Genomic DNA, 13,364 nt, shown 5'->3' with positions numbered 1-13,364 from the left:
TCTAGATAGAAGAGCATAGACGTCAAACATTAGGGAGGTTAATCGGTAATCGAGCGATTTCTCTCTTTTCTGTGGGAGAGTATGATTCTAGGTTAGAGCACCTTATCTGCTTCCTCTTCTCCTTATCAGTAGTATTATTATTATTATTATTATTATTATTTTATTATTATCTTATTCTTCAATACTAGTGTTGCTTCTTTTATTTTAGGTTTCTTTACTATTTTTGTTGTCATTACTTTCGTTTTCTTCAGTATTTTTATCTTACCTTTTTTACGTTTGTATTTTTCAAACCTGTTTTGAAAACAATTTTCTTACGCTGAGAGTCTATTATAAACCACCTCTTTACCTCGCACAAAGTAGGGGTAAAGTCTGCATACATCTCACTCTTCCCAGACCTCACTTGTGGGATCACAATGGGTAGATTATTATTGGTTAATAGGCTTAATTACATATGTTAAATTTGTCTGTCATGTGGAGATAGGGTAATATTCTGTAAGTTCGAAGATAGTTTATTCCAAACAGATGACAAATATGACTTTTGGCCGGTCACAAATGCTGGAGAAATGTAATATTCTCCAAGTTCCAAGATAGTTCATATCAAACAGAGATGACAAATATGACTTCTGGCCGTTCACAAATGCTAAAAAAATATACAAGCTAGAGATATAAACAAATGTTAAGAACTATGATTGTAATATAAAAACTAGTTATGGTTGAAACTCTCTAGGAAGGTTAAAAGTGAAAAATTAGAGTGCGAAATAAACTCCTCGTGCAATGAGGAAACTTAAGATGTCTCATCCCTTTCAAGGCCTTATTAATGCCGTGGAAACACGGGAACAACCATAAGTAATATCATCTAAATAATTTCAAGAAACTTATTTTGGATACTATGAATTGAGTCGACCAGCTATTACTGGTTCAAATTATCCATAAAACTATTCTCTGGAAAACACCTTAAAAGACTTCTTCAACAACAGTTGCAACCAGAGACTGTGCGGTTTACATCCCTGTGTGGTTTGCAGGCTATTACATAGTGGGGGGTTTACCCAGTGCGTACAGAGTGCTCACCCGAATGGCAGAGGTTGTGGCAGAGGCTGTAGCGGCTGCTCATGGGGTTCCCAAAAAAAAAACAGTTGCAACAACTGTTTTGCAGAAACCTTCTTGGAAAAACTTGTTAAGCAAAATATTGCACCCTATGATGCTATCTAACAGCTCTGCAAAAGAGACCTTCAACCATTTTCCAATATCCATCAAACTTAAGTCCGAAAAAAATCATAGCACATCGTAAAAATTAAAGAGCAACTGTGATTTTCATCTCTTATATTTGTCCCTTGCCCCATTTTTCTTAAGAGAGCAAGACAGACTAGGATTTATGAAAGGAAAAAGCTCAGATTTATTCCAGTGATTCCACAAATCATGGATTTATACACCGAGCAGAATTCCAAAATTTTCCAGACTATAACACGAGGGAAGTTGCTCAACGTGCATCAAGAGCCTAAACTACTCTTAACTGGACTCAAAAATGAAAATCAAGACGCGCACTGCTCATTCATAGTCATCTTCATCAAGCTCCACTTCAGCATCACCAGATCCTCCAAGGAGAGAGAGGAAAACTAAAACTGCAATCAGTTGAGTGACCAGAAAATATTTAGCTCTTCTACGAAACTTTTTCTCTTCCTCAGTTTTTTCCCTCTTAGGTTTGCTTTTGGGTTTCGAACCTAAATGAATGAATGAAAGAAAAGAAACAAAACCATCAGCTTATAAGCAGATCATGCAATATCAACTGATGACGAAGTTGAATTGACATGTAGTTTTCCAGATGTAATACCAAAACTTTGGCAAGTGTTTCATCAATGACATTTACGATTATATTTCACCAAAAAACAAAGGCACATTTACAACTATACGAATTATGAAAGGGCACAAGTATATATCTTCAGTCACTGATTGGAATACACAGCAAGTGAAGGAGTTAATGACTACACTAAGGTGCCGTTTGGTTACCGGGATTAGGATTCCAGTTCTAGTATAAAATTTGGGTTAAATTTACCAATGTTTGGTTATTGGTATTAGCTGATACCACTAATAAATTTAAACCAAAATCTTGGTATTATTTATCCACATCAGATGTGGCATAATAATACCAGGATCATTTATACCTGGATAAAGCTTTCCAAATGACAAGATCACCCCTCAAAAAGCTCCTTTCGCATTGTCATCAGTACGTTTCTTTTTCTTTCCACAAAATGGATATATGATTAGAAGAATGCTGCAGAGAAACATAGAAGCTAGAACTTGGAAGTTGTTTAGAGTTTTGAACCTACACTTCAACTAATTTCATATTGTTGGATTCTCAGATAGAGAATAACTTTATTTTCATGATGAAATTTTTGCTTCTCAGTTTTGAATACCTTATTTCATAATCTTAAAGGTTTTTTATTTATAATCAGTCTCATTGGTTAACATTCTCAATTTCGAGTACCTATAAAAGCATCCCTCTCCCCAATTCATCTTTTCCTTGACAGACTATAAAAGAGTGCTAGGCATACATATTATACAAATGACGGTTTATGCATGTAGTTTCATTACAGTTTGTCCTCTCACAGGTTTGAATTTGCTTATATAAAGGGATTGAATGACATAGCTGGATGGGATACAGGGACCAACACAGATGAACATAGAAAGTGAGGCCTTAAGAAATGATTTTTTTTTCTTTTTGGTGTAGGCCATGTGTCCATCTCTATTTATCAAAAGACAAATCTGTAGTAAATGATTCATCTATATCTAAGTCGCTGAATATCCAAGGTCAAAATAGGAAAAAAAATATTATCTAGTTTCAAACCAAACACATGTTTTGAATTAAACATTTTAAAGCCCAGTTTTAATTCAATGAACCAAACAATAGCAATAGCATTAAATAATCCAGGAACTATTAATCCCAATATTATAACACCAGCATTATAATCCTAATATAATTTTGTCAACAAACAGGACGACCCCTAAGTTAAATAAATTATTAAAAAGCTATCTCAACCCTTTGAACACTAGTAAGTTAAAGGCTAAACATTGATAGACATTTAGACTTGGCACAACATTTCATTCTGACACCTAATTTAAAGGAGTGACCTATTGAACACTTCAACTTGTCGGACTTGTAACTAATTAATCCTTAACTAACCGTCAATCAAAAAAACCAAAGGCATGTTTCAAATGTATGAAGTTTATATGCGGGTAACGTAGAAAAAAATCAAATGAATCAAAGGCATGTTTCATTAGAAAGAAGAAAAGAAAAAAAACATGGCTATTTCATTTTTTTTCTTCTTCTCAACAAAGGGAGCCTTGACAAAGTGATAAAAGTTGTTTTCATGTGACGAGGAGGTCACGTGTTCAATCCGCAAAAACAGTCTCTTGCAGAAATACAAGATAACGTTGCATACATAAGACCCAATATGGTCCGCCCTCACCAAACCCCGCGCATAGCAGAAGCTTAGCGCATCGGGCTATTTTTATTCTTCTAAACTTGCTTGTAAGAAAAATTTGGAGAGAAAGACAACTAAGAAACACTCAATCTCGCTAGAAAAGAAGCGGAGAAAATGATGATTCTAGTTCACAACTTGGCTGGCACAAAATGCTAGAATACATTGAAATTTATAGGAAATCTTGATCATGTATCTAGCCTAACATACATGAATTTCATTTAATCTTACACATCTCTTATTCCCAAATTACATGACTGAACTCACCATATTAGTTCCGGAGACTAGAGTAATCTACTATTACATGCATCTCCTAAAACATTTAACGAATAACTAGTCCATGAACTAAAAATTAATGTCATATATCAATAAAATTCAATATTTCAACAACCCCTTAAACTTGATTCGTCACACCTATACACAACTTTGAAAAATATCAATCTTAAACGACTTTGTGAAATTATCTTTAACTTGGCCTTGTGAATTCACGAACTCAAACTCCATATCCTTCTTAGATATGCAATCCCTAATGATATAATATATCAATATGCTTACTCCTTTAAGGAAATTTTGGGTTCTTGACCAATGCAATAGCAAATTTGTTATTCCAACAAAACAATTTGTTGCCTCCTTAGCCAAATTGCATACAAACACAAAAGGAAGCCGGTACATACTTCGCTTCACTGGTTGACAAAGTCACAATTGCATGCTTCTGGAATTTCATTTAAATGCGAAATTTTCAAGAAAACAAACAAACATGGTAGTACTTTTTAGATCATCAACATCACCAGCCCAATCAATATCACAATAGCAACAAGCTTTTGAAGTTCTTGGAGATGAATCTAATGATTCTATAGTCAAGAGTACCTTTGGCATACCTAAGTACTCATTAGCTACCTTTAAATGATAGGTTGTAAAAGCTTCTATAAAACGACTCACAAGTCCAACATCTAAAGGAATATCTAATCTTTTACAAGTCAAATTTCTCAAGTTTCCAACAAGGCTCTTGAAGAATGTAGGGGTTGATTTTGTGTCCATCCTCATGCTTGGATAATTTAACTCCACATTCCACGAGGGTGCTTACAGGCTTGCAAAGGGACCGGTGAGAAGTGGCTCGTTTATGTCGAATTTGCTGCATAGGAAGGCATTTTTATTTCTCAAGAAGAAAATGAAAAAGAAAATCTCAAAAAAAATTGAGATAGAGAATTGCAAGCTCATAAGCACCCTTGTCGACTGTGAAGCTAAATTATACAAGCATGGAGATGGAGACAAGACCAATCCCACATTCTTCAAGAACCTTGTTGGAAGCTTGAGATATTTGACTTGTACAAGATCGAATATTCATTTGGTGTCGGACTTGTGAGGCGTTTTATTAAAGCTCATACTAGCTCTTAATGAAGGTAGCTAAAGAATACTTCGTATGCTTGAGTATGGAATCTTCTACTCATCTTCCAAGGAATTCAAGCTTGGTGGCTATTGTTACAATGACTGGACTAGTGACGATGATCGAAAAGTACAATTGGGTTTGTTTTTCTCTTGGAAATTCTGCATTTACATGGAATACCAAGAAGCAATTGTGAGCTTTGTTAACAAGTGAAGCAAGTATGTAGCTGTTTTTTTGTGTTTTTCATGTAACATGGCTAAGGAGCTTGTTGGAACTTGGAAGAACTTCACCAACCACAAGATGCAACAATAACTTGTTTTGAAAACAGGGCAATTATTGAATTAGCCAAGAACTCTTTGATGAAAGAAGTACGTATATTAATATGAAATACCCTTTCAATAGGGATTACATTTCCAAGAAGGAGATGGAGCTTGAGTTCGTGGAATCACAAGAACAAGCTGCAGATATTACTACCAAGCCATCGAAGATTGATATTTTTCAAAAGTTATGGATGTCTCTTCGTGTGATGAATCAAGTTTAAGGAGGGGTGTTGAAATATCAAACTTTATTTGTGTATGAAATTTATTTTTAGTTCATTCACGTACTTTGGGAATATGAGGAGTCCAAAATTAAATGAAGATGCATGTACATTAAATTACATACATGATCTATCACCTATAAAAATTCATTCTAGCAATATAGTGCAAGCCAAGTTGTAAAATAGAATCATCTTTTCTTACACTTCTCTTCTACTGAGTTTGAGGGTCTCTTATTTGTCTTGCTATCAAAATTTTACTAACATTCTCCGCCACCTGAATCAGAACCCTCCATCTACCGAATTAAGATCTCCCAATAGTCTCAAATACCCTTATCTTGAGATCAACAACTCAGCATGTGCAATCAAATTGCTATCGCTTTCCCTCTTCCTCCGTCGCAAACTCAGCATAGGCGGGCAACTTTTCTCGGCCAATAACCCACACACCACCTCATCTTTAGTGTCGAGAATAACCCTTGCTTTTTCTCCATTTTCCAAAAATCAAAACTCCAATATTTTGTACCCACTACATTTTCTCTCTCCATTTTTTTTGGGAGGGTGTAGTGTCAGAGGAGAAATTGGAAGCTGAGTCAACGAGGAGGTTGAAAAGAAACTCAAAAAATTTCAGTTTATGGGTCTGAAGTCATTTTCCAGGCAAAAATTCAGGTGTGAAATGCACAATCCTCCATGCCAGCACTTGGGACTTAATAGACAACAATCCAACAAGTCGAAGTGTTCAATAAGTCACAGCTAAAGATTAGTCGTCTAAATGAAATATTTTGCCAAGTTTAGGCATCTAAAAATGTATTCGGAGTATGGATTTGGTGCCAAGTTTTTTTGCCAAGTTCATGGGCTAGCATTTGGTGCTTTTGTTCGGCGAAAGCTCCATTTTGTTCATAGTTACACAACTAATCGAAGTTATATTATTAAAGCAGGATTTTATACCAGAAACCAAGTATTGCATAAGTATTAGATGCGCTTTTCCTCAAATCAAACAACACATCAAGATCATGGTTTTAACATGCAAGGTAAGGTGAGGAGTTCGACCAACAATAAAAAGTGAAACATAGGCCTTCGAGATTTGAATTATTTTTATACTAACAAAAACTTAGAAAAAGTAATATAAATTTAAGATGTAACTAACGTGCTATCACAAAGAATTCAAAAAACTAAAGAGAAAACCAGCAACAACTAAATAAAAAGAAATTGACTAATATACTATGCCCCTCATTCTAGGTAAAACCTACTTTTTAGCGCATTCCTTACTAAGACGAGATGAAAAAACCAACCAAAATCTATATAAAGCAGAATAATGGGTACTATCAGAAAGTTAAGACTCACTCCATTGTGAAGGACGCCTTGGCACTGATGAAGGATCACTCTGGGATTGTGTGCCAGAAGATGATGATGCACTAGAATCTACCAATTCAAGTTTATGCTTCTCAGTGTATCTTACAAGATTATCATGTTCCAAGAGCTTGCTTCGGAGCATTGAATTTTCCTATCAGCAGATATCGACAATTAAAAGGTAATTACTGAAAGTGCCACAAGTGAAATTTCGCCTGTTCTATACTGCTCTTATAAATTCATAGGGTGGTGTAGAAAGTAAACAAAATTCAACAGCCTGCTCTGCTTTCAAAAGAGATGAGATACAGACATGTCTGCTGCCAGTCTCGAACGATATACTACCTCTATCTCAAACAATTAACGAACTTTCCTAAATTATTTTACCGCTCCTTTTAATGATAACTCTCCCAGATCGATGAGATTCGAGTGGGGATTCTCCTATATCCAGGAAATTAGACTAACTTAAACCCTACCTATTTTGTATTAATTGACAATGATATGTCTATAACCCGCTCCCCAACTTTTAGCACATTCCAAATATTTGTTTAAACATCTCCAACTATTTAAAAAAATTCCTAGGCATCTAATTTGTAGATATTTCATGTTTGTTTCAAACAAAGCAGCTGTCAACCAAAGCAAACTGGGAAAGCAGCCAAAAACAACACCATTCTCTTAATAAAGTAGTTTTATCACACAGGAAATATTGTCCCCTATGATTGCTCATCCTTCCTTATCTCTATGTCTTGTTCCCTTCTTACACAATACTGAAGGAACAGGCACAATGATGAGTTTGAAATGACAGACTGTTTGACTTGATATTTCAGATGAAAGAAAACCGATTGTCATCTCCACACACTGGTTATAGCTTTTATTAACTAAACCATTACTTCCCAAATTTACCATATATTACAGTACAAGCCATTGACAAGAACAACAACAACAACCCAGTGAGTTCCCACAAGTGGGGTCTGGGGATGGTAGAGTGTACGCATACCTTACCCCTACCCCGGAGAGTAGAGAGGTTGTTTCCGAAAGACCCTCGGCTTAAGAAAACGAAAAGAGACGAGACAAGTGAGAGAAACAATATGTAGTACCATCAACAGAACCATATGAGTAATAACAACAGCATAAGAACCAAAAAATAGATGAAAAACAATAACAAAACAAATGAATAAAGCCCGATACTATGAAAAACGAAAGAATAGTGAGGACACAACAATAATCGGTAGCAGCCTAGGACAAAACCTTATCAGACCAGCCTCCCTCCCCCGACGAACCTTACCAGCTACCTCCTAACCTAACACTCTAATGCTCGACCTCCACACCTTCCTATCAAGGGCCATGTCCTCGGAAGTACAAGCCATTGAATAAAAACTAAATAAGTAAAATCAGTTCAATAAAGCCACAGCATACTCACTGGTAATGCATACAGTGTAAAAAGTGCATGCCCGAGGAAAACTGCATCCAAACTTGTTGGCCTGTTAGATAACTGCAAAGATTAGTAATAATGGCGCAAAGAAAATGATTCATTTGCTTAGTTAGCTGAACTATTGTTGAATGACTAACCTGTTATCAAAGAAATAGGCTTGCTCCCCTAATCTAGTTGATAAAGCACTAAAGGCATCATTAGCATTCCTGTAAATCTGTCCAGCAAAAGTTTTTGATCAACCACCACATTGAACAATATGTGATTAAAGTTGCAAGAAAGATCACAAACTAAGCAAAAATGGAATCTCATCAAACTGGCTGGACTCCCTTACCATAGCAACCGAGAGACTGCATAGTTGTCTACAACAACAACACTACTTCAACCTCAAACTAATTTGCGTGGGCTATATGAATTTTCTCCATTACGCCATTTGGGCCTATTTCATTCCAGTACTCGGAGTTCTATGAGACAATAGTTTCCTAAAGCAGAAAAATCCATAGATCCGATCCCTTTCTTCGAGGATTAAATGGTAGCTCACTGTTAATTTATAACTATAGGTGTAAAGTTCAATGGGCACTACACCTTCTCCTTCCCCGTCTCACCCAACTCAAAACATAAGAACAATTAAAAACATAGACAAAAACCCATTCCACCAGGGATTTGGTCTCACAGTGTTAGTAAAAGAATAGTAGAAGAGAAAAAACAGATACCAGTAGAAACATATTACCTCTTCCTCTCTTCTTTCAGCATTATCTTTTGTAACACCAAGAATTTGTTTCGCAACATGAACTTGCTTTAAGTACAAAATTTTTCCAAGTAGCCATGGGAGATCTGAGTAATAAATCTTGTGTGCAGAACTTCCATCAGAACCCACCCATAGTTCATACAAAATGGCATCTGCAAGCCATGAATCAACCATAGCCTTTGCTGATACCCATTCAGGTATACCACGGACTTGGGAGTCCAAATCAACGAAACTGTCTTCGATTAAACTGCGGATAACTCCACCCTTCTCATTGTTGTAGGCTACGTATGTACCAGATTCAACATAAGGTATTTGGTCTGGAGAAAATACAAAAAACATTGCGCGATGAGCTTATAGGAACACTCAACGTTCTAAAAGAAAAGATATGGCATGTGAATGACTCAAAATATCAAGAAACCTAACAGAACAAATGGAGAAAACCGTAAAAGAACTACACAAAATATTCCCATTTGAAATCATTACTATATATATATATATGGGTCTTGCTAACATACTACATGAAGGAAGTATGTTAGCAAGATACCCATTTTTGCTTTACCAAAAATACCCTAATTTATCTTCCATCTCTTTAATAAATTCTAAACAAAGTTGTCATTTTACTCTTTTAAGTGAAAAAACAGACTGCAATACACATTAACTATGGCCTTTTAGGAGCTCGTTTCACCATTACTCAATACCCAGACAATCTCCATCGTCTTTTCCCTTTAGTTACACTCTTTTATTTATTTATTTTATAGATCTCTTTGCTGGGGACAGTTATCATCATTATTTTGGCTGAAATCATATTCTAAACTAATCTTGACAATAGCAATTAAATTGTGTTGGATCATTTCCAATTATATATATTTGTCATTATTTCAATAATGATTGTTGCAAGCAATGAATGATCGAAAATGATTAGACTAAAAAGTTTTCAGGCATGAGCTTAGCTACAGGTCCGAAAATAAAGCCGACGGCACCGGAGTTCAGTCCAACGACGGCAATGGTAAGAATCAGAATGCCTGAAGCAATTGCGTTCTCGAGGAATTGGGTCATGGAACACAAAATTTCCAGATATTATTAATAGAATGGTTTCTAGATTGCCATTGTTGACAATGGAAAAAGTGCTACAGCTTTTTTGTTGAACTTGGGGAGAGATTGAAAGAACTAAAACAAAGAAGAAAAAGAGGGACCTGCGGCTGCCAGAGAAAAGAGGAGAGAGAGATAACATTTAATTTTTGGTACAAAGACATAATCGTCCCTCTCATTAGAATATTGTTAATGTACTCTTAGGGGTATTTTTGGTAAAGTAAAAATAGGTACCTTGCTAACATACTACAAAACTTATCAACAAACTTTACCATACAGCTGCTACAAATTATTTTGATCCCCCAAGACTGCGCTCTTTTATCTTGAAACAATCATCAATCACACATTGTATCTTCTATAGTGGACTCAACCTACTTATCAGGAAAAATTCAACCTTTGCTTCCATGTTTCAAGTAGAGGTAAATGTCTTTAACCCTTCATCACAAGCACAAAGGGACGAAATGTTCATTTTGCCTCGCCAGCCAGCCAAATGTTCGGGTATATCGTGGAAATTTTTCGAAAGACAAGAATCAAATAATTTTCTGTGGTGGAGTAAAATACCTCTCATCTCCCCCTCGAATAGATGCTTTTTTCATTTCTAAAGGAATGTTTGTTATGTTGTTTTGAAGGATGCACTAATCCCTTGAATCTGGTACAACGGATCCCCCCTCCTTCCGCCCAAAACAACGTTCTCTTTCAAGCCTTTCAACCAATCGAGACGAACCCAGAGAGCCATTTTTGCTAAAACAATAAACTTTGCTTCATTTAGTTCAGTTTAGTTCTAGTTTAGGTTTATTATGTAAATTAAAATAAATAGAAATAAGAATAAGGAGTCTTATGTCAGCGTCACCGAGGACCTCGTTTCAAAAAATGCACCATCTGGGGGCTTTACCATCCGAAATAAGTAACTTCCAAATAAATGTGAGAATTCCAATGAATCCCTAATTGTCTTTTTTTGAAGAAATGTAAAATCATCTGTAGTTGTGAAAGAGCTTCTCTAATTCAAGATTCTCGTCAAATGGTATGTGGAATTATTTTTTCTAATATCAGAGAGTATTTGAATCACTTAAGACATGAAATCTCCTATTCCAAGCTAGTAAACAACTCAAATGAAGAGTTGAGCTAGACCACAGTAAATTTACCATCTAGGAACCCAAAAAAAAAAAAAAGACAGATCTGAATATTTAGCAGCTCTAACTAAAACCTACGCTGATCTTACTGCCAAATTGTCCATGAATTTGATCTACTTTACTTAATTATCTAAATCTCATCGATCGGAAGATAGAAGGAATACAACTCTTTGTTTCCAATAGCAAATATGGGACTAATTCAATCCCAGTTGAGTACATTATATCAATTCTCTAAGTGTGTGCTGCTTATATCGGGTCCTTTTCATTCCTTTTTTTATTGGATAAGTACGGGTCCTTTTCATTCTAATACTTCAACAATTTTGTGATCTTTGACTTTTAAGCATACTAGGCTATGTTACGCGGACTCTCCAAAATGTCGTTTCACCCGTGTCGGATCCTCCCAATAAATATACTACTTTCGAAGGATCGAACACGCACCCAGCAACATTTTCAGAGAGTCCTAACAACATGTAGATATTAGGAGCTCTTAAAACCAAATAGTCTCCAACTCTCGCTTTTATCGATATACAGACATACAAGTATCAAACACAAATAAAAACTCTCTACAACAACAAGTAGCCATAGAGCCAACCGCCTATATGGATCCTTCAAAGCCCATTGTGATCGTTCTTAATTAATTCCGTATTAATATAGAGAAACTGTAGGTCGTTTAAGACAGTTTCCCTCGATGTCATTTAGGTCTATTTCGGAGGAGTATGAGCCCACTCTTATACCCTGCTCCTACCGAGATACCTGATTTCGTGTCAGTAATACAGCTCGAATTTGTGACATGCACCCAATCCACACATCCCGCTGGACAAGAAAAATTTCTTTGCTCATCAAGAAAATAATGACCGTACTCGAAAAAACTAAGCCAGGCCAACTTCAGACTGTCACTTTAACTAAAACTTTGACTCATCTAAAGCAGCAAAAGCAATCAATAGTCAAACACTGCTTGAGTGAAGGAATATGAATTATCATTTATTTTTTCTTAAAAAGTACATGATCATTTGGTGCAGATATTAGAGTTCTAACAATATGAATATTGCCCTCTTTCACCAATAATATTCCACCACATCATTAGCTAATGTAGGCACATGACCATCTAGAGCAAGAAAATGACAATAAAATTTTGACAAATTACAAAATAACATTTAAATTTTCTTAGCATAAAGTAATTATTACTCCCTAGGACGCAATTTATGCGATGCACCTTCCTTTTAAACCATCCCAACAAGAATAATATATTTCTTATTTTTTAAATGACGGTAGTGTCCGAACCAGCATGTGCAACCTCACTAATTCCGGTATCTATACCATCCACTAGGGTAACTATGTCCACCAAGAACTAGGCAGATGGGAAGAAATCACACATAATACCTTTCTATATTTAGAAATAATTTAATTTTAAACTTCATATTTTCTTTAATGAGATGATTTATGGTCGCACAAATATCTATATCTATATATACCACAAGTTTTAAAGATCTTTTTTTTTTCTTAAACTCCATGTCTAGTCAAAGTGCATCACCTAAAATGGGACGAAGGTAGTACCAACAACTAACAAAATAGCCAAAATAAAAACATACTAAAATAAAACTTTGATAATTAAGAAGAAAGGGAAAAAAGAAGTACCAGAATCGGGGTTAATGAGATTGAAAGCCAAATCAAATGGGGTTTTGGAAAATTTGAGATAAAGATAAACGGGCAAACAATTGGGGCAAGAAGTGGGTAGTCCGAAACAGGATTTTCGGGTCACCAGTGTCAGCTTCTCTCTCTCTTTTGCTTCTTCCATTATCAAATTATGAAATTGAAATTGGTGAGAACAAAACCCTAGTAGGGTAGGGTTTTAACTTCTGGAGAAAATTAAGGGCGGTGTTTTGGGAAATTAGGGACTGAAATAGGGACTTTCGGGATTAGAAGGCCTGTGTAGCATTTTGCGATCATAAATGTCTCTCTTTTATAATTTACCTCACAAATTGTTTTTGAAAAAAGCACACTTTGTTATAAATATATTATATTATGATGTTCATTTAGTACTATATTGTAAATAAGCTTCCTGAAAATCTTATCTATATAAGACTCCGTCGTAAATATATTTATCTATTTAGTACTCTATTTTGGAAATAAGTCTCCTCAATGAGCATATCTTTTCAGTACTCCGTTATGAATAAACATCACCCCCGTTAGAAGATTATCTATATCTGGTACAATGAGCTTATCCTTTGG

At 35.5% G+C, this 13,364-nt stretch overlaps 1 protein-coding gene across 2 annotated transcripts; it reads right to left on the bottom strand.

The window, feature by feature from the left end:
- Positions 1 to 1,224: 1,224 nt before the first annotated feature.
- On the bottom strand, positions 1,225 to 13,077 carry LOC107821002 (mitochondrial outer membrane import complex protein METAXIN). Of its 2 annotated transcripts, XR_001656036.2 has the most exons (7): positions 12,771 to 13,077; positions 8,899 to 9,233; positions 8,309 to 8,385; positions 8,160 to 8,220; positions 6,737 to 6,896; positions 2,160 to 2,235; positions 1,581 to 1,718 (listed from the first exon to the last, which is right to left on the bottom strand). XR_001656036.2 is itself a non-coding variant. In XM_016647384.2 (6 exons), exons 1-6 carry the CDS (start codon positions 12,928 to 12,930, stop codon positions 1,546 to 1,548), a joined length of 966 nt encoding a protein of 321 aa, XP_016502870.2. In that variant the 5' UTR covers positions 12,931 to 13,075; the 3' UTR covers positions 1,225 to 1,545. The 2 variants fall into 2 exon arrangements, 1 of the variants encoding a protein (XP_016502870.2); XM_016647384.2 differs by lacking the exon at positions 2,160 to 2,235 and having other exon boundaries at positions 1,225 to 1,718; positions 12,771 to 13,075.
- Between the last annotated feature and the right edge of the window lie 287 nt (positions 13,078 to 13,364).

Source organism: Nicotiana tabacum, chromosome 9 (assembly GCF_000715075.1).
Source record: "Nicotiana tabacum cultivar K326 chromosome 9, ASM71507v2, whole genome shotgun sequence".
In the NCBI taxonomy this organism is placed as follows: domain Eukaryota; kingdom Viridiplantae; phylum Streptophyta; class Magnoliopsida; order Solanales; family Solanaceae; genus Nicotiana; species Nicotiana tabacum.
Note: the sequence above shows the minus strand (reverse complement) of the source record. Positions and strands in the feature narration are given on the sequence as shown.

What these genes read in the sequence shown, in the direction of transcription:
- LOC107821002 (XM_016647384.2), bottom strand. Translation starts at nt 12,930, where the DNA reads ATGGAAGAAGCAAAAGAGAGAGAGAAGCTGACACTGGTGACCCGAAAA. An exon ending in TCTCATTAACCCCGATTCTG is followed by an intron (nt 9,234 to 12,770) that starts GTACTTCTTTTT and finishes TATTTTCTCCAG; the next exon opens with ACCAAATACCTTATGTTGAA. An exon ending in AAGGCGTCCTTCACAATGGA is followed by an intron (nt 1,719 to 6,736) that starts GTGAGTCTTAAC and finishes TCATTCATTTAG; the next exon opens with GTTCGAAACCCAAAAGCAAA.